Below are 22,505 nucleotides of genomic sequence, written 5' to 3' on the forward strand. Positions count from 1 at the left end.
AGTAGAAGCAGAGGACCAGAGAGTTATGATGGTGGTGGTGGTGGTGGTGGTGAGGGGACGGATACACTCTCCGAGGACAGAGAGGGAACTTCAGCATTATTGGTCTTCCTTCAACATAAAGAGAATTAGAAGAGAAATTACCAAAAACAGAAGAAAAATTTTCTAAGCCAAAAAAAAAAGGGGTGTGTGTGTGTGTGTGACTGTGGATTGAAAGAATTGAGCATGTTACGTTTGAGATTGGGAGAAAGAGGTCACAACCAGACAACTGGGTGACTTTTTAAAATATAAGTACAATGTGTCCATCCTCTCAGCCTCCCCGTCTCTTAGGTACCAATGAGAACAGATTATTCTTTAATGATAATTCCTTAAGAATCATCCATACCCTCACTGCCTGGAAACAGAACCTTGTCTGAACCTTCTAGGATATTCCCTTTCTCATGTCTAGGGTAATCCCTGTGCCAGTCTTGGTCCTTGCTGGCACTACTGCCATTGCTTGTCTCATCCCAAACCATAGAAGACAGCCCAGGCCAGCCACTGTGGGGCTCATCCCGTGGCTTCAGGGCACTGATGTTCCTTGGGCAGCTGTAGCCACTGTCCTCTTTCTTTCAGGTACATCATTCTCCTTGATGCTGCCCTAGCCTGAGCATAGTGGAATAATGCTTGTATTCAGGGAAGATCTCTGGTGGCTACCAGGCATGTTGTCTTTCAGAGCCTAAGATTCGGTCCCAAGTCCCACATTTGTGGTCCCCTCAAAGAACCATTTGCCTTATTAGCTCATGGTCTGACACCCAGCAGTCAAGCCTGGTTTTCCTCCATGTTCCAGGAGTTGCTCGAAGCCTCTTTCCTGTAATGATGGGCCAGTGGCATGTTCTTCACCAAATCTACCCCAGCCACCCTCAAGGATGTGGCCTTCCCCGGGACCTCAAAGAGGCCCATCATTACAGGAAAGAGGCTTAGAGCAATGTGAAAAGGGTCTGTTCACGTTTGACATCTATATTGCTCTTTTGTGCTTGTGTGCTTGTCTGGACACATGAGCAGAATCACCTCTACTGGTTAGGTTGTTACTTCACCCTACAGATCTTTCGTGTAAGATCTTTCCAGGAAGAAAGCTGCTCCCAGGCATGTAGGCTGGGAGTGGGAGCTCAGCCCTGGCAGACAGTGATTCCCCTCCACATCTCACTCCAGACATCACCCTTTGCCCCCTGTAGATGGCCACTGGCTTTCTGTTCCAGGGCATCCTGTATCTCTATATGTTCTCAGGCAAGGCCTCCCTACATGTGAGGGGAAAAAGGCTTAAAAAAAAATTCCTGTAAGCATCCAGGCAGATTTTCTTTTCTACGGTGTAAAAGTGATCACTCTCTACACAGATTTCTTTGAAATACTGAATTCCAGAGTGGAACAATATAGAGAGTTGATCCAGTAATCTCAGTCATGAAGACGTCTTTTATGAAAGAAGCCAAAGATAATTCTCTGATATGCAACAGCTGTAAAAAGATCACACTCCTATATCCCTCTTTAAAAATACACAAATATACATACACATACACATATCTGCTATACAAAGGAAAAAGCTAAAAGAAGCATAAAAATATACTTTTTTCCTCCCAAGATTTTTTTTTTCCTCCCAAGATTTTATTTAAATTCCAGATACTTAACATATAGTATAGTGTTGGTTTCAGGAGTAGAATTTAGTGATTCATCACTTACCTATAACACCCAGTGCTCATCCTAATACTACTCTCCTTAATGCCCCTTGCCCATTTCATCCATCCCCCCTGCCCCCTCCCCTCCAGCAACCCCCAGTTTGTTCCCTATAGTTACGAGTCTCTTATGGTTTGCCTCCCTCTCTGTTTCTATCTTATTTTTCTTTCCCTTCCCCTACGTTCATCTCTTTTGTTTCTTCAGTTCCACATAGGAGTGAAATCATATGGTATTTGTCTTTTCTTGCAACTTATTTTGCTTAGCATAAGCAAAATGGAACCCTCTAGTTCCATCCATGTTGTTGCAAATGGCAAGATTTCATTCTTTTTAATGGCTGGGTAATATTCCAGTGTGTGTGTGTGTGTGTGTGTGTGTGTGTGTGTGTGTGTGTAAGCTGCTGTACGTATGGGGTGGACCTAGTTTCCCCTTCTCCATGTGCTGGGGTCTGCACAATAATTAACACTTGAAATCCCACTTACGGAAAGTAAGTATATGTATGTACTTATACGCGTGTGTGTGTGCGTGTGTGTGTGTGTATGTGTGTATATATAAATCTCCCACATATTCTTTATCTATTCATCCGTTGATGGACATTTGGGCTCTTTCCATAATTTGACAATTCTAGATAATGCTGCTATAAACATCGAGGTGAATGTGCCCCTTCCAATCAGTATTCTTGTATCCTTTGGTCAAACACCCAGTAGTGCAATTGCTGGGTCACAGGGTAGTTTTGTTTTTAACTCTGAGGAACCTCCGTACCGTTTTCCAGAGTGGCTGCCCCAGTTTGCGTTCCCACCAGCAGTGCACGAGGGCTCCCCTTCTCCACATCCTCGCCAACATCTTTTGTTTCCTGAGTTGTTCATTCTAACCATTCTGATAGGTGTGAGGTGGTATCTCATCATGGTTTTGATTTGTATTTCCCTACTGATGAGTGATGTTGGGCATTTTTTCATGCGTCTGTTAGCCATGTGGATGTCTTCTTTGGAGAAAGGTCTGTTCTTCTGCCCATTTCTTAACTGGATTATTTATTTCGGGGGTGATGAGTTTGATAGATTGTTTATAGATTTTGGATACTAGCCCTTTGTCCCATATGCAATTTGCAAATATCTCCTCCCATTCCGTAGGTTGCTTTTTAGTTTTATTGATTGTGTCCTTTGCTGTGCAGAAGCTTATTATCCTAGAGAAGTCCCAGTAGTTCATTTTTGCTTTTGTTTCCCTTGCTTCCAGCAACATGTCTAGTAAGAAGATGCTATGGGCCGGGTCAGAGAGGTTGCTGCCTGTGTTCTTCTCAAGGATTTTGATGCTTTCTTGCCTCACATTTCGGTCTTTCATCCATTTGAATCTATTTTTGTGTCTGGTGTAAGAAGGTAGACTGGTTTCATTGTTCTGCGTGTGGCCATGCAGTTTTTCCAGCACCATTTATTAAAGAAACTGTCTATTTTCTATTGGAAATTCTTTCCTGCTTTGTCAAAGATTAGTCGACCATGTAGTTGAGGGACCATTTCTGGGTTCTCTATTCCGTTCCATTGATCTGTGTGTCTGTTTTTGTGCCAGTACCGTGACCACAGCTTGATGTTCACAGCTCTGTAATAGAGCTTGAAATCTGGCATTATGATGCCCCCAGCATTGGTTTTCTTTTTCAAAATTACTTTGGCTATTCAGGGTCTTTTCGGGTTCCACACAGATTTTAGAATTGTTTGTTCTGGCTCTGTGATAAATATCGGTGTTCTTTGATAAAGATAAAGATTGCATCGAATGTGTAGATTCCTTTGGGTAGTATAGACATTTTAACAATATTTGTTCTTCCAATCCATGAGCATGGAATGTTTTCCATTTCTTTGGGTCATCTTCAATTTCCTTCAAAAGTATTTTCTAGTTTTCAGAGTACAGATTTTTTGCCTTTCTGGTTAGGTTTATTCTTAGGTATCTCACGGTTTAGGGGGCAATTGAAATGAGATTGATTCCTTGATTTTTCTTTCTGCTGCTTTGTTATTGGCATAGAGAAATGCCGAAGATTTTTGTATGTTGATTTTATATCCTGTGACTTGGCCAAGTTCATGTTCTAGCAATTTTTTGGTGGAGTCTTTCAGGTTTTCTATATAGAGTATCATGTCATCTGTGAAGAGTGAAATGTTGACTTCTTGCTTGCTGATTTGAATACCTTTTATTTATTTTTATCGTCTAATTGCTGAGGCTGGGAAGGGAAGCATAGAGATATTTACAGTGGTTGCTTCTCGGTGCTGACACTATCCGTGGTTTGTATTCTACTTTATTTTTCCTTGTATTTTCCAGAATTTCCTTAATGAAATTCATTGCTATTTTAAATATCACTCAAAAGCAAAATAAACATTGGGAAAATTCAAACTACAGAGCATCTACAAGAGGTAATAAAAACATTTGCAAGGGACGAAATACACTTAAGAACCATGTTCCCAGCCTGTGTGCCGAACCTCGCTATGGAAGATACAGGGAAGAAAGAGTATGCTTCTTAATACAGTGTCAGCTCTTCCTATAAGTAAATACTGCATAAAATACTATATAAATATATAAATACTATATTTGCCAGTATTTCACATTAAATTGAAAGACTTCAAGTACCCAATGAACAAAATGAATCCTGAAATTATTATTTTTAATATTTTCAAAGGACAATCAGAAAGGAAATTTCCTGCTTGGGTACTGCTTTTTTTTTTTTTTTTTTTTTCCCTCTCCTTCACATTTTCACCTAAGATTTCCTCTTGGTTTATTAATAGGTCGAGCAATACCATAATGTCATTTTCCATGGTCCAGAAGGAAGCTTGCAAGACTACATAGCACATCAGCTTGCACTCTGCATGAAGGTACCCATTGCTTGAGTATCCTCTCCTTTTCTCTGAGAATGTGAAAGCATTTAGAGAACTAATCACTGATTCTTATCACAGCACAGACAAATGGCTGCGGGATTCACCTGTGAAATAGTGAGAGCCAAAGTGGATGCTGGTTTCTCCAAGGAACAGCTCGTAGACCTGTTCATCAGTAGTGGTAAGACCATTCCAGCAAACTGAATTGTCGTAACTGAAAGGGCATGATCTTCAGTGATACTGTTGAAAGGAAATAAACTTTCTCTCTTGGCGGGGGTGGGGTGGGTAGATTTAGGATGACTTTTCAATTATTCAACAGTGTTGGGATGAAAATGGGGAATCCAGATGAACACACAAAAAAATTATTTTCATGTATCTGTCATTGCATTTGTTGCTCATCCTACGTTCTCTTCTTTTTTTTCCCCATCTTTTGTGTACAAATCATCATCTGTTGTGAACATACTATTTAACGGGCACCAGAGGTATACTAAGGGAGGAGGGGGTGTTGGGAGCCACCCACCCTTGCAGGACTAAGTATTCTATCAATGACGCTGTTCAGAATTGCATGGTGATAATAAGAAGTAGATAGGTTTTTAGTAAATGATATTATTCATAGATTTTCTACCATCAAAGCACCCCTCATTGAAGCACCTGAATTAAACTTTCTCCAGCTAACCATTGGCATGTCGCTGACTGGCGCTTTGCTAAACACACTGCGTGCATTCATTAACTCGTTTAATCTCCACAGCAGCCCAGTGCACGTAGGTGTCATTTCTGTCTCAAACATGAGGAAAGTGGCACAGAGGGGTTCGGTATCTCGCCACAGCTACGGGGGGGCAGAACCAGGATTAAATACGCTTATTAATACGACTTTTTCATGCATTTTCTATCTTTCTTAGGCTCCAGAGTCCACCAAGTTTCACCCCAGGTGGAATTAGCATACCCTGCATAGCACAGCAGGACTAGCAGCTCTGACACAAAACTCACATGGACTGGACTCCAGTCTCCAAGAGCTCAAAGCTGCAGGGACCCCTGGGGAGGGGGTGCAGTTGCAAGATCAGTGATAGAAGAACTGAAATGCACATTTAAATCTTTTAGGTGTTTCTCATCTTTGGAGCCACTGATCAAGGGAGATAACCTCGTGGCTAGGTCAGCGTTGGGAAGGAGGAAGTGCCAGCAGCTAGTAAGTCAAGAAATAGAGTTAAGAGGCAGGCTTGGGGAGGGACTGAGGGTTCCAGAGACCTAGGCCCACATTTTAAGGACAGGAAAATCCCACCAGAATCGGCATAGGATGATGGTGCTTGAGTTAGTCTTTGTTCAGAAAGTAGTGAAAGCTGCAGAAGGCTGTTTTCCCTGCTGCTGTTACTAATAATCACTAACATTTATTAAGCTCTGACTCTGGTAGGCCCCGTTCTAAACACCCTGATTTATAAACATGAAAAAATCTGAACCAGGAGGTTAGAGTACCCTGACCAAAGAACCCTCTGCAAGGACACAGCCAAGCAGGACTCAGACTGCTGCTGAGCCTGTCCTCCATCACTGCCAGCCACTACTCCGCAGGAACTCACCTGTGCCGAAATTTCTATCCGCCCCCCACACCTTGGTCTTCCAACAAAAGCCCACTACATTTTTTTCCCCAACGTTCAGTATTGTTTTACCTCAAAGTAAGAAGCTGACATATTTTGTTCTCACCCTGTCGCAGCAGATAGCAGTTACAGATTGAATTCTTCTCTCTGCTCTGAGCTTAGAGAGCTAAGAAAATTAGCAGTGAATGAGGTCGTAAAGGATGGAGACAGCACAGCACTGCTAAACCTGGGGGAGTGTCTGAAGCATTCCTCCTCCTCCTCCTCAGCCTCTCCCACTTGAAACTCGGGCTTGTCAGCAGACTCGACAACCTGAATGTCCACAGGGGCCAAGCGACCTCACCGAAGGGGAAAGGCGGTGGGCGGCGGGCGCCTTGTCTCCACGTGCAGGAGGGCAGCAGCTCTGAGCTGCAGCAGCTGGTTGCAGTCGGACCCTTAGGTAAAAGCTGTCTGTGATTCCAGCCCTGCACACGCTTCTGTCGCCCACTGAACTAAGCGGTTCATTGGGGCCATTCAAGACCTTCCATTCAAGGACACTGATCCACCTCATTGGCTTATCTGACCCTTTATTATATTTTTTTAATTAAGATATTATCGAGACATGCCATCGTGTGAGCTAAAGGTGTACAGCATGTTGATTTGATACACGTCCATAATAGAGTAATTACTATACCATTAGCTTGTACCTCTCCTACCTCACACAATTACAATTTTCTTTTTGTGGTGAGAACATTGAAGGTCTGATTTCTTCGTGACTTTCAAGTATGTAATACAAGACTGCTAACTGTGGTCGCCATGCAGTACATGAGCGCCCCAGAACTTACTCATCTTATGTAACTGGAATGTTGTGTCTTTTGATACCTCCCCCTTCCCCTCGCCCTGGCCCCAAGCCCCTGCTCTGTTTGCATAGGTTTGGCTTTTTTTAGATTCCACATAGACCTGACATCATGCAGTGTATTTCTTTCTCTGTCTGACTTAACTCTTAATGCCCTCAAGGTCCACCACGTTGTTCAAGATGGCAAGATTTTCCTCCTTCTCCTCGAGTAAAAAATATCCCGTTCTATGTATAGACCACATTTTCTTTATCCATTTATCTGTTGACACTTAGGTTCCTTCCATATCTTGAGTATTTGTGAATAATGATGCCGTGACAGTGCGGGTGCAGATTACCCTTTGAGATCCTGATTTTGTTTCCTCTGGCTGTATACCCAGAAGTGAGATTGCTGGACAATGTGGTATTTTGAATTTTTTGAGGAACCTCCATACTCTTTCCCATAGCATGGAAATGCACCGACTTACATTCCCACCATCCCTGCTCAAGGGTTCCCTTTGCTCCACGCTCTTGCCAGAACGTGTCATCTCTTGCCTTTCCGATGATATCCATTCTGACTGGTGTGACGTGATATCTCGTTGTGGTTTTGCTTTGCAGTTCCCTGATCATTAGTGATGTAATGTATCTTTTTTTTTTTTTTTTTGTAATGTATCTTTTCACGGACACGTTGGCTATTTGTATGCCGTCTTCAGAATCGGACCCTTTTAAAATAGATTTCTCCACTCCAATAGAATATGATGTTTCTTCTTTACATGTCCTCTGTTTTTCTACTGTCCAGTCTCTGTTCACGCTGCAGCTGTCATCTAATGATAAACAAGCATACCCCACACGCATTGTGCCTACCAACATGGCAGGTGCCATGCAAAATGTTAGTCCAGTACTGATCAAAACAGACATGGTTTCTGCCGTTTTGGATCTACAGAAAAAGCCCCTGTTAAAATTCTCTAAGAACCCCTCAAATGCAGGCTTCTCTCATCCCTCCAGATACGATTTGTCCCTCTAATGGGCATCAGTAGACTGCTTATGTGTCCACCTGACTATAGGTCAAGGCGGTGCGGGGAGTATTTGAGCTTTGGCCGAGGCCCACGCACACAGGGTGAGCTCCTTGTTGGCTAGTGCTGTACCTTATTCTTCTAGTTTGCCTTGTACACTGATAGCTAATAAGTATTGGCTGACGTGTGGGTGAATCTCCTGTTAGAGGAAATCGCGCAGGCAAAGGCAGAGGGAATGCCCGTCATGTGTCCTCTTCGGGTGTCCACAAGTAGAAGAAGCTCTTAGAGTGAATGTAGAAGGAGGTAAGATGAGAGAGTGCAAAAGTTGATGGTGGAGAAGGTGACGATAGGGCATACAGATAGAGTGGTTCAGAGTTTTAAAAAATGAAGGTTTTGGACAGACTGAGCCTAAAAAAAGAAAATCCCCATTGTAACTATCCTCTTGTGTAGGAAGTGGTATATCCACCTTGAGTGGGAACAGAATTTTATTCTCTATTCAGCTCAGTAATTTATAATTATCAAATACCTTTTTTCTTTTTAATAATAAAAGTAAGACGCAAATGCAGATTCATCTGCTAAGATCTTTTTTTAAGATCTTATTTACTTATTTAGAGAGAGAGAGCACACGAACGAGGGGGAGGGGTCTGGGGAGGGGGGAATCAGGTTCCCCGCTGAGCAAGGAGGTCCATCCCAGGACCCTAGGATCATAACCTGAGCCGGACGCAGATGCATAACGGACTGAGCCCCCAGGCGCCCCCCATCTCTAAGACCTTAAATGCAGCAGCCCCAGGAGGGCACCTGAGCATTGCTGCGCGTTCCTCAGTGTGCCTAGTTCTCCGTGCCCAGTCAGCCCTGAGTTCTGCTGAATCTGGTCCCTGTCTCTCATCTCCACCTCCCCTGCTCTTCCCCCTCCACCTGTCATTTCTTGCTCAAGGGACTATGCAGACCTCATCCCTAACCATTCTGATCTCCTCCAGTCCCTCCCTTACTAGGGTCTGCAGCTCCCACTGGGTTCCTTGTGCAATGCAGAGCTGCTCCTGTCATTTCCCTGCCGTTACACACAGGTGGCTGCAGGACAAACAGTACAGTTCTCTGCGCGGATGTCATGAAGCTTGTAATCTGGCCCCGGAGCTTCCCTTGCAGCTGTCTGTCCTCATCTCCTCGAACTCTGTCCATCATGCCCATCGTGTTCTCCCTAGGACCTGCTGCTATTAACTGGTGACTGGTGGAGAGCTCGTGGAGAGAACGCCCTGCCTGTTGAGTAGAGCAGATGGGGCCACGCGGCTTCCGGGTAGGGCAGGATAATCTCACGGGAGCCAAAGGGAAGAGTCGTCGATGGCTGTCGGGTCACTTCTGCAGGAAGCACATAACAGGGAATGTTCTTTTGGCCAAGAAGTGATGAGAAAGGGCAGGGAGTAGAGGAGTCAGAGGTCGAGATGAGGCAAAAGGTGTTCTGAGGCTCTTCTGCTGCAGTTTTTAGAATACTGAGGAAATAGGAATCATCTTGCATTTTTATCAAGTAATCAAGTTGATCAAATCCTATTACTATAAGTGAAGGATATACCAATTTGTAAGGAATACATTTATTCCTGGCTTTTAACCTACATTCTCTACAAAAAGAGATGAAACTACTTGAATGAGGCTGGGCAAGGATGCTGAACTTTGACCTTCACTATGCACAGAACACATATTTGCTCGTCTGTGTGACGGCAGAAGAAAGCAAGCGGAGAGAGTCATGAGAATGAATAAAAGAAATACACGAGCAAAATATATAAAAAGGAAGAGTAATAGATGTGTTTTAAATAATTAGCTTTAAGGGGAGGCCTGGGTGGTGCATTCAGTTAAGCATCTGCCTCTTGATTTGGCTCAGGTCACGACCTCAAGGTTGTGAGCTGGAGCCCCGCATCGGGGGCTCCGTGCTGGCCATGGAAACTGCTGAAGATTCTTTCTCCCCCTCGTTCTGCTCCTCCCCCTGTGCTTTCACTCTCTATTGCTCACTCTCTCAAAAAAGAAGAAGAAAAAAAAGAACCTAAAACTTATATAGAGATTAAAATGGTTCCCACGAAGAAAGGAATATGGAACAGAAAAGCACATTTAAAATAAAACACCTAGCACTGACGTAACCACCGGTTATTTTGTGCTTATTTTAAAATAACATCGTCCTAAAAAAAAAAAAAAAAAAAAAAAAAAAAAAAAAAAAAAAATAACATCGTCCTAAAAAAAAAAAATTAAGAAAAATAACATCTTCCTTTTCGTCTTGCCTTTTGTGAGAGGTCGTCACAGCCCATGGGCCCTGTTGTTTGCTAAAGAGGGTGTGAATGTGTATTAGAATTGGGTCGAATTTTTGCCTCCGTGTAAAGTACGGAGTTCGGTCAGCAAGACGGATACTTTTAAAAATTACATGTGACAGTAAGTAGTAAAAAAAAAAAAAAAAGTGATTTTGAGCACGAGATTGGTATGTTAAGGTAACACTTTGAATTCTTGAGAGGACTTTCCTTTTGGGAAGTAATAGAGGTAGAATGACCGAAATAACAGTAGGGGAGTGTGGTCATTAGAGTGCACATAACTGAGTTAGCCCCTTGGGCCCTGCATGTCCTGAAGCTCTTCGAAGGCTTGCCCCCTCCTCATCTGGGCTCGGAACCTCCGCCTCGGAGAGCCTCGGGGTAAGTGGACTGTGGGAGACAGGCAGGCTGCTTTCCACCCAAGGCGGGAGGCGGTGGACTTGTGGGCACTTTAGACACAGGCAAGTTTGGATTTAGCTGTGAATGTGATAGCTTAATTATTTTTAAACCAACGAATGTTGCCCTGGAACGGACTCCCCAGAATCTTTAAGACCAGGGTGTCCAGCACTGGGCTGTGGCCCCGAGCCTAGCCCAGGAAGTGTGTGATCACGATCACCAGTGTGCAGCAGAGGAGCCAAGCTGATAAAGCCGGTGAAACTGGAAGGAAAAAAAAAAGACAAAAAGAGTAGCTTCATTTCCAAAATAGAGCTGTGAAGTAGCTTAAGGTAAGCGAATGGCGCTGGCCGGCTTTCTGGCAACAGGTTAAAAGAAATCTCCGGCCACAGCTGGGGCGTGGGTCCCGCCGGGCTGTCCCTGGGCCCAGAAGGCCTTCCCCTTCCCCTTCCCCTTCCCCCTCCCCTTCCCCTTCCCCTTCCCCTTCCCCGCCGGCGAGGAGGCTGCGCCCGGGAGGCAGGTGCATGTCACAGGCGCCGGGGCATGGCCTGGGGGGCCGCACCTGCTCCCTGCCCGCTCCCCAGCAGGTAGAAGGGGTCGGTGGGTTCATCGGGTCGTTCAGGGAACTCTCGACCTCCCCTCCTTCCGCCACGAGTGTTTCTGAAGGGACGCCGCGGGCCGCGGGGCTGCGTGGAAGGGGCGGCGCCCGCAGGTGCTGCAGGCCGAGGGGATGCAGGAGGTGCCCACACGGGCGAGGGACCCTCGGAAAGCGCGGCTGCATCGCGTGCAGCCAACCAGGCGCCCGAGTGGAGTCTGTTACTTACCCTGAGTATCTGTGGGAAGCGGAATACTTGGCAAAATGACTCTCGCGTATTCTAAATTGATCTCTTTTTCTCAAGGTTGATCTGGCTGGGACTGAGGGATCTTGGAACCTTAAAAATCAGGAGCGATTTTAACTTGTGATCGATTTACTGGTGTGTAGGCCGTAGTATAAGCGTCGTAACTGCAGTCCGGACGTGTGAGTGCTTAGTGGGTGCTCGGCACTGTTTCAAGTACATTCTGTCCACAGACTTCACGGTCTCCTATGTATACCCGTAATCTTCCATTTTCTTTCCATCTCTCATTTTGGGTCAATATGCAATTTAGTGCCGCCTTCTTCAGGAGGAGGTCCACTAAGGCAAGATTAGAAGTCCCGGGGCACCTGGGTGGCTCGGTCTGTTAAGTATCTGAGTCCTGATTTCAGCCCAGGTCCTGATCTCAGGGTCCCAGCGCGGAGGCCTGTCTCTCACCCACTCACACGGGCACGCACATACCCACCCTGTCTCTTTCAAGTAAATAAATAAATCTTAAAAAAAAGAAAGGAAGGAAGGAAGGAAGGAAGGAAGGAAGGAAGGAAGGAAGGAAGGAAGGAAGGATGGATCAAGTTCTAGTCCTTCCTGACAACTGCTGTGAAACCCTAGCCCAACCACCTTAACCTTTCTGAGGTCTGTAAAATGAAAGGCTGGATCTGCTTATCTCTCTGAGGTCCTACAATTTTATTAATTATTTCACATAGGTGTCATTTAAAGATCATTTAAGGGAATTCCTGGGTGGCTCAGTGGTTTAGCACCTGCCTTCAGCCCAGGGTGCGATCCTGGAGTCCCAGGATCGAGTCCCACGTCGGGCTCCCAGCATGGAGCCTGCTTCTCCCTCCTGTGTCTCAGCCTCTCTCTCTCTCTATGTCTATCATAAATAAATAAATCTTAAAAAAAAAAAATAAAGGTCATTTAAGGGTTTTTGACCTTTTGTATGAGGAAGTATACATCCGTAAAATACATACTACCTATATTTATAGGTCAATGAATTTTATTTGTAGGTCGTATGTATTTGAGACAGAGGGCACACGGAAGAGCACAAGGGGGGGAGAGGGAGAAGCAGACTCCCCGCTGAGCAGGGAGCCCAAGGCGGAGGCTTGATCGAGGACCCCAGGACCGTGATGACCTGAGCTGAAGGCAGACGCTTAACCCAATGAGCCACCCAGGCGCCCCCTCCCCACCCCCCAGAGGGAATAATTTTAAATAACCACTTAGGCACCAGCCAGGCCAAGAGAGGGCTTGTTCCTGGCTTCCAGGATGTGGCGATGTGCCCCGTTCCAGTTCACAAACCCTTCTAGAGGTAAACCATTAGTCCATCTTTGGTGAGAATCATTATTTTGCTTCTCTCTATCATTTTACTACCGTTCAATCCCTTTCCTCCCTTGTGGATCTCTATATACTTCGTAGTGCCCGTATTTGAACTTCACGTGGCGAGATCCTGGACGCTTCTGTGATTTGCTTCTTACTCTGTTGTTTGGGACAGCCTTCCGTGTGGTCACTGTCCTGCCCATCCTATGAATATGCTCCTGTTTATTCTGTTGATGGGAATCGGGGTTGGTCCTAATTGGGATCTGCTGTGCCACCAGCATTGGATCACTGTATGTGTGTACTTTCGACTGTATCAAACAACGCCAGACTCTTTTCCGGAGTCCTCACACTCTGCCAGCAAGTTAAGAGCATTCTGATCATGTCACAACTTTGCCAACACATTGTATCTTCGGACTTCGATTTTTAACCAGCTCATAAAGGCTTTTTTTTTTTTCCCCGTAAAAACTGTGATCCCTAAATTTTGTTTCTGACCACAGCTTGTCTGATCCCAGTGAAACAGTCCCCTGTTAACAAGAAAGTCATCGTCATCTTAGAGAATTTGGAAAAATCTTCGTTGTCGGAGTTACTGGGAGACTTCCTGGCACCTCTGGAAAATCGCAGCACTGAAAGCCCCTGGACCTTTCAAAAAGGTAAAGATAGTGCCAAGACCGTGTCCCCGAAGCCAGCTTCTGTGGGATTATCCTAATCCTCCTGTTGCCCAGAGGAGGAGTTGTGCTTCGTATTCTTCTTTCTTAGGCTTCTTTTACTTTGTGTTTGTGTCTTCACATGGCTGGCTGAGGTCGGGCCGTGGCTTTTGGTTTGTTTTAGGAAATGGAACGTCTGAATGCTACTACTTTCATGAAAACTGCTTTCTCATGGGAACCATTGCCAAGGCCTGTCTCCAGGGCTCTGACTTGCCGGTGCAGCAGCATTTCCGCTGGGTTCAGCTGCGGTGGGACGGCGAGCCCATGCAGGGACTGCTACAGAGGTTCCTACGAAGGAAAGTAGTGAATAAGGTAACAAACTGCAGCCGCAGCCTCTGCCAGGAGAAAGGGGCATCAGTGTCAGGGGGCCGGGCTGGGGTTCTGCTACTTAGTGACCGCATGGCCTTGGGCAGGGAATATTCTTAGATAGCCAAGGGTTAAGTAAGATAATACATATAAAACCCAGAACAGTTTCTGGACTATGTTAACTATAAAGGAGAAAAAGAGAAAAGCAAATAGGTTTTACTAGTGTCGTTATTAGCCGTCCTCAAGGAGTCTCTCCAAGTTCTGAATGCTATAGGAGGCTCTCTTAGAAAACGAACCACTTGTTTTAAGAATAGCTGCTGCTTCCTTGGAGCCTTCGAAACATTCTCCATCCACTCAAGCCAGTTTCAATGTAGGACTCTTACACTGTGCTAGAGCAAGTATTTAAAGGGCACGTGGAAGATTAAAATGCTCTCGTTTTTGACACGCTTTGAAGAGTAATTATGACTTCTGGCGATTTTTCTGGAATAAAGTATTCTGTAGTCTCCCCCCAAAAAATACCAGAATTAATGTCGACCAAATCTCGTGCATTGCTATTTAATTTTCTTGAGTCGAGCTAGTATCTGAGTGTCAAGATGGATTGGAAACACTAGAGCTTGAGTTAGTAAGACTTTGTCCCTTTATCCAGCACAACCGGCCACAGTTGGAGGGCGGCATCTATCACGATATTTTAAGCTATAAATAATAACACAACACCCACGGTGCTGCCTACTTCACAAAGAGAGGCGTTTTTTCCCCCCTCACATACCGATGTCTTGTGGTAGGTGTTGCTGACATCTGTTCACTGCCATGATGTCAGGTCCCAGTTCTGGGGGAGTCTCTGGAGCTCCCCTCAGGATGGCAGGATGTGTGCAGGGCTTCAGGCGCCACACCCTGACTCAAGCATGTTCAAAGGCGGGAACCTGGATGCTATTACAGGGGGAAAGAGGGCTGTGGCCGTCTCTGTCTGAGAGTCCATTGGTCATAAATACACGCTTTAGGCCAAAGCTAGGCCATCGTATGACACCAACCAGTGGGAAGAAAGGTGAGGTAATGACAGTCACGGGTGTGTAGCTTTGCAAATTACTGATGTCTCCATTAATTTTATCATTAATATTTAAATCTCTTTGCCAAAAAAATTCACATAAATATCACAAAAGAACTTTATTTTTTTTTAAAGAGCAGTTTTAGGTTACATTAAAATCAAGAGGAAGGTACCCAGATTTTCCCAACACCTCTTGCTTCCATACATGCATAGTCTCCCATGTTATCAACATCACACACCAGAATGGTCCTTTTATTTTGTTTTATATTTAAATATATTTTATATTTTATTTTATATTTATTTTATATTTTACCAAGGATGAACCTACATTGATAAATCGTAATCAGCCAAAGTCCATAGTTTAAGGGAAAAATATGGACTGCCTCATGAATTTGCATGTCATCCTTGCACAGGGGCCGTGCTGATCTCTGCAAAGTCCCAGTTTTATTCTGTAGATGTGGCACTATTGCAGGTAAAATGCACCTCCCCCCACACACACCCCGCTCACTGGCACACGTACACGTACTTTATAATGGATTTATTTTACTTTTTTTTAAAAAAAGGAGCTCCAAGCTTCAAATTGTGCTCTTTTCTCCACTGTGTTTGAGAATGGGAATGTGGGGTGTGCTGTGAAGAATAGGACGGGGGGAGGGATGGTGCCTTTCACTTACCAAGAGCCCCTTCAACTAGGTTAATAAAACAGATTCCTTGGGCACGTGTGCAATGGAATGAATGACTCCTGCAAAACCTCCAACGTCTTACAGCTGCAGAGCAGGCCCAGATCTTAGGGGGCACTTAGACCTGTGCTGGCACTTGATCACAATTTCTTCCTCCAGTTCCTGAAAGGAGTGCAAGTCAAGAGGCCTTTCAGGACAACACCAGGCCTCCTACTAGTATTTAAAAAAACAGTGATTATAATTGTATGAATAAGCAAATATTCAACTATCGTTAATTATAGTACATGATCTCATTCTTACCGGGAGAGTATCAGAGAGAGAAATACAGTCCGTCCTCTTTCGAACGGCAGGGAACTTGTAAGAGATCCCAGAGCCTCACATAACCCAGGAATATTGTTTCAGCAGAGCTGCTGGGATCGCTGAACCACTCTTTTATTTTGATTTGGCCAAATTATATCCATTCAAGTAGGACATACCCATAGAAACGATCTATGGGTAGCACCCATAGTGCTAATCTCATAATTACTTGGTAAAACAAAGACTTCTATGAATCCCTTTCTTGTAAGACACTGAGTTAGCTGCTGTGTCTGTCTTCTGAATAATTGAAGGATGTTTGTCCTGATACTAAAGAAATCTTTGTCCTTTTGTGAACCCTCTGTACTAGAAAAAAAAAAGACTTGATTTTGTAGAGTATAATTCTAAAAGGAATTGCTGCCATCAAACCATGTACGTTACGTACTATCTTGAAAATTTTCAATTTCTTTATGCCATCGGAGCTCTGTACATTTCGATAGAGTTAGGGTGTTAGCTGAGACCTTCCTTCTAGGGCAATTAAAATTAATACAAGGTGAACCTGCCACAGAGGCAGGCCCCGTGAGGTACTCTGTGTGCACGTGGATCATAATTTCTTCCAGAACTGATACTTAATAATTTGTGTAAGGTTTCTTAGTCTTCTTACTGCTCTTAATATTTCATTTTGCATAGTAGCCTGCAGATCTGTAGCTCACGGAACGCACATAATAGTGTATATTAGCTTTCCCTCCCTGAGCCACAAGTAGATCAGATCCAGCTTCCATTTTTGTTGTACCGTTTCCAATGTCTATATTTTTTTATTTTCGAACTATTAAAAACAAAGGGAAAAAGCAGCAGCACTGTTCTAAGCCAAACCCCACGTTGGGCCTCTCTGTCTCTGTAGTTCAGGGGTCAGGTGCCCTCGGCCTGTGATCCCGTGTGCAAGACCGTCGACTGGGCCCTGGCCGTCTGGCGCCAGCTGAACTCCTGCCTGGCCCGCCTGGGCACACCTGAAGCACTTCTTGGACCAAAGTATTTCCTGTCTTGTCCTGTAGTCCCAGGACATGCCCAAGCAACAGTGAAGTAAGTGTCATCTCTCCTTATTTACCTATTTAAAATAGAGCCAATTTGGAATGTGTGAGAGCAAGGGGCGCCTCATGTCCTATCAGGGGACGACCATGACTTGTCTGTTGTGTAGCTCCTAAGGAAGCTTTTTTTAACTGAGAAATAGTAAGTAGCAGTTTCCTTCTGGTACGAAAGTCTCTTCGGGGCACCTGGGTGGCTCAGTGGTTGAGCGTCTGCCTTGGGCTCAGGTCGTGATCCTTGGGTCCTGGGATCGAGTCCTGCATCGGGCCCCCTGCATGGAGCCTGCTTCTCCCTCTATATCTCTGCCCCTCTCTGTGTGTCTTTCATGAATAAATATAAAAATATTTTATAAAAGTATTTTTATAAAATATAAAATTGTTAAGAAAGTCCCCTCGGGGTCCTGTTGAACATGCAGTGCAGTGTCTCCTGGGAGAGGCCTACATGAGCCATTCATCAAGGATCCCGTAACCGAAAATAAAAGCTTCCTCCTTGGGACCCCTGGGTGGCTCAGTCGGTTAAGCACCCGACTCTTGATTTCAGCTCAGGTCATGATCTCAGGGTCTTGGGATTGAGCCCCACATGCTGGGCATGGAGCCTACTTAAGATTCTCTCCCTGTGCCCTTTCCCCCTGTGCTTGCTCTCCCCCTAACTCTCAAAAAAAAAAAAAATTCTTCCTTTATTAACGAGACTCAAATACTCACTGTTTTCCTTTGTTACAGCTTATGAGAATAGACATATTAACAATAAAGTTAACGCAATAGAAAATCGAGAGGAAAAATTGTGTCGCAACCCAGCTTAGTAAGGTTCTGTGATTAGCTGTTCGCGTGGATCCTGTACTTTGTGGCATCCGGGGCAGAAATGAATTTTGGAAAGCAGGGGATGCAAATAACCTGTCTTCGCTATTGTCACTGTCCATTTCATAACCGCTGATTGCGGAAAAAGAGGAATTCTGGTCTAACACATTTATTCATACGATCACCTCTTTCTTCATCGGTATTATAACTAAACGTAAGCCTTTTTCGCAGCTGGAGTCTCGAGATTCTTAGGAGCTAATTTGGGCCTTTCCTAACTGGAGCAGAGCCCCGGGCAACAGCTGGCGAGGCTCTGCCCCGAGCCGTTTACCCTCCTTGCAAGCTAAGCAGTTGGGCTGCAGAGGGGCGCAACCCTGGGTGAGAGGCCCAGGGCTTCATCACTCCGTGTGCAGCCCCGGCCTGTGCCCCACCTGTGCACAGGTTGGCCTGGCGTCCCCGTCCCAGGTCCCTGGGGGTGATGCACAGTGGCCCCTGGATGCCAAGCTCCTGGAGGAGGCTGCCAGCAAGTGTGCCCACCCTTTGCCCTGGAAGGTAACAACACTTTTATTATCCCAGTAAGGAAACAGATCTGCCTCCTGCTCCAGAAGGAGACGCTGGCTCTCATTCTCTTCCAAGGCTGTTTGCCATACGCACGCTCACCTTGAAAAGACAATCTGGAACGGAAGTGGACGCTAGATGTGTGCAAGCGCCGAGGGAGATTATCTCCCAACAGCCACGTTAAGGAAGCACCGTTTTGTTTTGTTTTTAAACCAAAGCTTATCATCTTCACCCCTTTAGCACCTTTAGGAGGACCTGTGCAAGTCCGACTCCTGGTACAGAACACCAGGTTGTTGTCTGTAATCTCCTATGATAGAGTTTTTTTCTCTTGAATTATGTATCATTAGACATTAACAGAGAAGCTTACGAAAGACCCATGCCTGATACCTGGGTAAAAGCTTTAAGAGTCTCGAAAGGCTCATGCCGACATCTAAGAACTTTGGAAACTGTCATACCCACAGATGGGGTTTAGGTTTCTACAGCCTTGAATCAAGTGGTGGTTTTTTTTGTTTTTTGGGGGTTTGTTTTTTTTTTTTTAATGTCTCAACAAAGTGTAATCTTTTTTGAAAGAGGTTTAATTGCTATCGGATGCCCCAAACTTGGGTAGTCTCAGTGCCACAGCTGTCACTGCAAAGGGGCACATGAGGAGACGGCTGGTGACCGGTCCCCGCTCTGCAGAGCTGAGCCCACCCACGTGCAGACACCGAGCCTTAGCCGTGGGGTGGATGGACAGGTCAAGTTTGCCAGCGATTATAAGATCCATCCCAATCTCAGAAATATTCAAATATGTGTATCTTATTAAGGTCCTATGGCAGATAAGTTTAAGCTATTTAGATATAGATCCCCAGGAAATCATTTTTCTGGACTTTTGCCTGTAACTTCACTTTCCTTTCCATGTATTTCATGTATGGCGTTGATACATAAAAAAGCATTGATTAAGCATTGATTAAGTGTTTAAAAAAAAAAAAAGCATTAAGTGTTGATTCCTGCTCCCGATGATCTTACAAGGTGAAAGAGCTACAGAAATCGTTTTCATTTGCAAAACATTGTATTTTTGAGGCAAAGCCAAACATCTTTGACATGGGATGATTCCATGTGTCTCAAAACGACCTAGGAGTGTAGAGACACGAACGCTTTCTCCACGATCTCCAGATCCACCCGGTGTGGTGTGTGTGGTGTGGTGTGATTTGTGTCCTAACCGCGAACCGCCCTTCTCTTTGCAAGGTGGATGGCTAAGCTGTGGAACGCCATCATCGCGCCCAGGGTTCAAGAAGCAATATTGTCAAGAGCCTCTGTGAAAAGACCTCCCGGCCTGGGGGTGACAGCTGCTAAGAGCCACCCCAGCCAAGGACAGCAGGCCGTGGTCAAAGCTGCGCTCAGCATCTTGCTCAATAAAGCCGTGCTGCACGGCTGTCCCCTGCAGACCCCAGGTAGGCGGGCTGCTGCCGGGCCGCGTGGGGCTCCGCATCCGAAGGGGGCGCCTCTTTGTCTCTTCGTGAGCAAAGAAATAGTCTCCGCCCTAACGTACAGGTCACACCGTTGCCCCGGAGCACCCTCGTATTAGCCATCGGCTCGGTAATCCCGGATCTCCACGTACAGCTCGCTGGGTCACAGCACCCCTGCTGGGGAACTCGGCGCAGCCGTGACTTTCGGAGAGTGTTTCTTGGAGAATTGCAATGCTTGCATTTTGTTTGACGATGAAACTGCACGATCGCTGCCCCCCCCCCTTATTTTTTTTTTTTTTTGGCAAACCACGATTTGTGTTGTTTCAGAGCTGGACCAGCATACAGCTGATTTCAAAGGAGGAGGTTTCCCTTTATCTATAGTCTCAAGTTACAACAGTTGTAGCAGAAAGAAAGAGAGTGGTGCCTGGAGAAGAGTGAGCACCAGTCCTCGCAAGAAGTCCGGCCGCTACTCTCCACCCTCCTGGAATAGGCCGGGCCTGAGCGAAGGAGGTAAGTGAGGCCGCCGTGCCGGCTGGAGGACCGCGGGCGCTCCTCGTCTGCTTGCCGAAGGCAAATGTGTTTTGTTTTTTTCCACTGTGCATTCGACAAAATTGAGTCTTTCAATTCATATTTTAATGGAATGACAGGGTGTAGTAGGTACATTTCCAAAAATATTTGGGAGCGCCCCGTACGTGGGAAATCACTTATTTGTGGCAGCCACAATTAAGTCTATGTAATGCAACAGTTGTGCTTTGGCATAGTTTCCTCCTTTTAATTTTTTTGAAGTATGTATAGAGATCTATTTGATACCCAGTTTAAGGCCTTTGTGAGTCAATCGTTTTTACACATTTTTTTCATATGTTGTACCATGTGTCAGGTTCTATTTCACACCTTGCCAACTAGAGCAGAAAAGAAAAATCCCTGCCCTCTTAGGGTTTACATTCTCATAAATTATTAAACAGATTCGTGGACCATCCTCTATAAAAAAAAAATATGTAAGTTTTCATTCTAACAAGAATAAACACATTTATCTCTGGTGTTAGACATACACCGTTTGGCTTTGATAATAGGGTAATCAGTAATTATGCAAATTGTCTTACCTAAAGGAAATCCATGTTTGAGTAATTTTGAAAAGATGTTCCAACCTCATAGGCGCATTGTGGTTTTCTCATACATGTAATTAATTTTGGGTCTTCAGGAGCCCCTCCCACCCCCAACAAATTCTGTTATGTAGAATTTCAGGCCAACTTTATAGCAGTAGAGTTGCTATAGAAAGAGACTGTGCCTAAAATCTTGAAAATTTTTTGTTCATTAGTGTGATCTCCTATGTAAAAATCAACAAAATACAGGCTTAATATTAATACATGCTAGAGTTTTATAATTACCCCAAGTGTGTGTCCATAAACTGTGATTTTTTTTTTAATGATTGAATGGAAAGTCACTGAAAAAAAAAATGAGTTTTTACACCGTTTTAAGGTGATTGCTATGTATTTATAATATGACATTTCCTAAGAGCTTGCCATTACTTCCCAGAGGTAGAGTGTTTGATTCAGGGAGTAAAGTTATTAGACGTCAGCCCCCTACTGTGGTGTAGAGACTCCCGAAGTGACCTCAGCAGCGAGGGTTATACCTTCCACCTGTTTATCCCTATATGTAATGCCAGGGAACTCTAAGAGGAAGATTATCCTCTCCATTTCCAGGGAACAAAACAGGGTCAGAAACTCTTGGCTGGCTGTCCCTGTCACCTCTCTTAGAAACATGGGGAGCTGCAGTCCATCGTTTTGTCCCTTGCGAGGCCAGCGGTGTCTTCCTCTCTCCGTGCTATTCTAATCCCATGGGCAGGGAGTAATACCTAAGCCCTCAGATAGCAAGCACCCACCCAGGCTCCCCACTATCATTTCCAAGTTTATTACAATTTCTGTAGGGTTTAAGACGAGCCTCTTGCTTGAGCCAAGTAATTAACGTCAACAATAAGCATCGTCAGTGCCTACTTGAGAGTTGACGAACAAAAATCAATCAAATGAATGTGACTTTAAAGCAACATTAAGTCAAACCCAGAATATTATGTAAAATGGTAAAAGAATCAAATATAAAGTCATTTATAATTTTATAGTTTTAGAACTACTTGGTATATCAGATACACCCTTTGAAACATGAAGTCCTGTTTGAAAGATTAATAAAATTTTGTGCAACCCAAGATATTTCATTTTTTATAGGTAAGTTTTTTTTCCCCAAAAAAATTCGATTTGATATTACAATGTTTGCATAGATGTTGGGGTTTTTGTTTTGTTTTGTTTTGACACCACTGTTTATCAAAATAGAAACCACTTTGCATTCTACACAGAGAATCACAGGGTGATCATAAATTTTGGTAAAGACACAGCCTCTTTTTCTCCCAACCTGAAACAGAAAAGCCATGATGTCAAGTCAGGCTTCAGGAGTCAGGGACCAAGCCCAGGCACCCGTATTGTAATTAGGGAAATCCGCTAGTCACCCTTTCTGATAATGACGACAGAAATATGGGCAAAGAAACTATATAGAGATTGTCTATGAGGATGTATGAAATTCAATTTACTTGTCATTTTTTATTCTATTTTTATTTTCAACTTTTCAAAGTCATTTTTTAGAGGTAATCTGTGCTAGCGATGTTCATTGATAAAAGCAGCGCCTGTGCAGGAAGCTACATCCACAGCCGCTGTCCTGAGGAGAAACACTCCTCAAGAGATGGATTCGGTCCAAAAACAAGATCAAAGTACAGAGTTCAGGATGCACAGGGACCATGATTCATTCTATTGAAAGTGATTACGCTTTTCTTTACAC

The 22,505-nt window shown here is 44.5% G+C and overlaps 1 protein-coding gene and 1 pseudogene across 3 annotated transcripts in view; one reads left to right on the plus strand and one right to left on the minus strand.

Annotated features, from left to right (window-relative positions):
• CTTNBP2 (cortactin binding protein 2) overlaps positions 1-22,505 on the plus strand; it is a 70,767-nt gene that overhangs the window by 40,735 nt on the left and 7,527 nt on the right. For all 3 annotated transcript variants that reach the window (XM_077856009.1, XM_077856008.1, XM_077856010.1), the window contains 7 exons: positions 4,455-4,541; positions 4,623-4,722; positions 13,283-13,435; positions 13,614-13,801; positions 16,710-16,888; positions 19,465-19,670; positions 20,013-20,195. In XM_077856009.1, the coding sequence (XP_077712135.1) occupies positions 4,455-4,541; positions 4,623-4,722; positions 13,283-13,435; positions 13,614-13,801; positions 16,710-16,888; positions 19,465-19,670; positions 20,013-20,195 (1,096 nt within the window). The remainder of the gene's footprint in view (positions 1-4,454; positions 4,542-4,622; positions 4,723-13,282; positions 13,436-13,613; positions 13,802-16,709; positions 16,889-19,464; positions 19,671-20,012; positions 20,196-22,505) is intronic.
• LOC144289280 (U6 spliceosomal RNA) lies at positions 15,206-15,305 on the minus strand (annotated as a pseudogene).

This window comes from Canis aureus, chromosome 18 (assembly GCF_053574225.1).
Source record: "Canis aureus isolate CA01 chromosome 18, VMU_Caureus_v.1.0, whole genome shotgun sequence".
Lineage (NCBI taxonomy): Eukaryota > Metazoa > Chordata > Mammalia > Carnivora > Canidae > Canis > Canis aureus.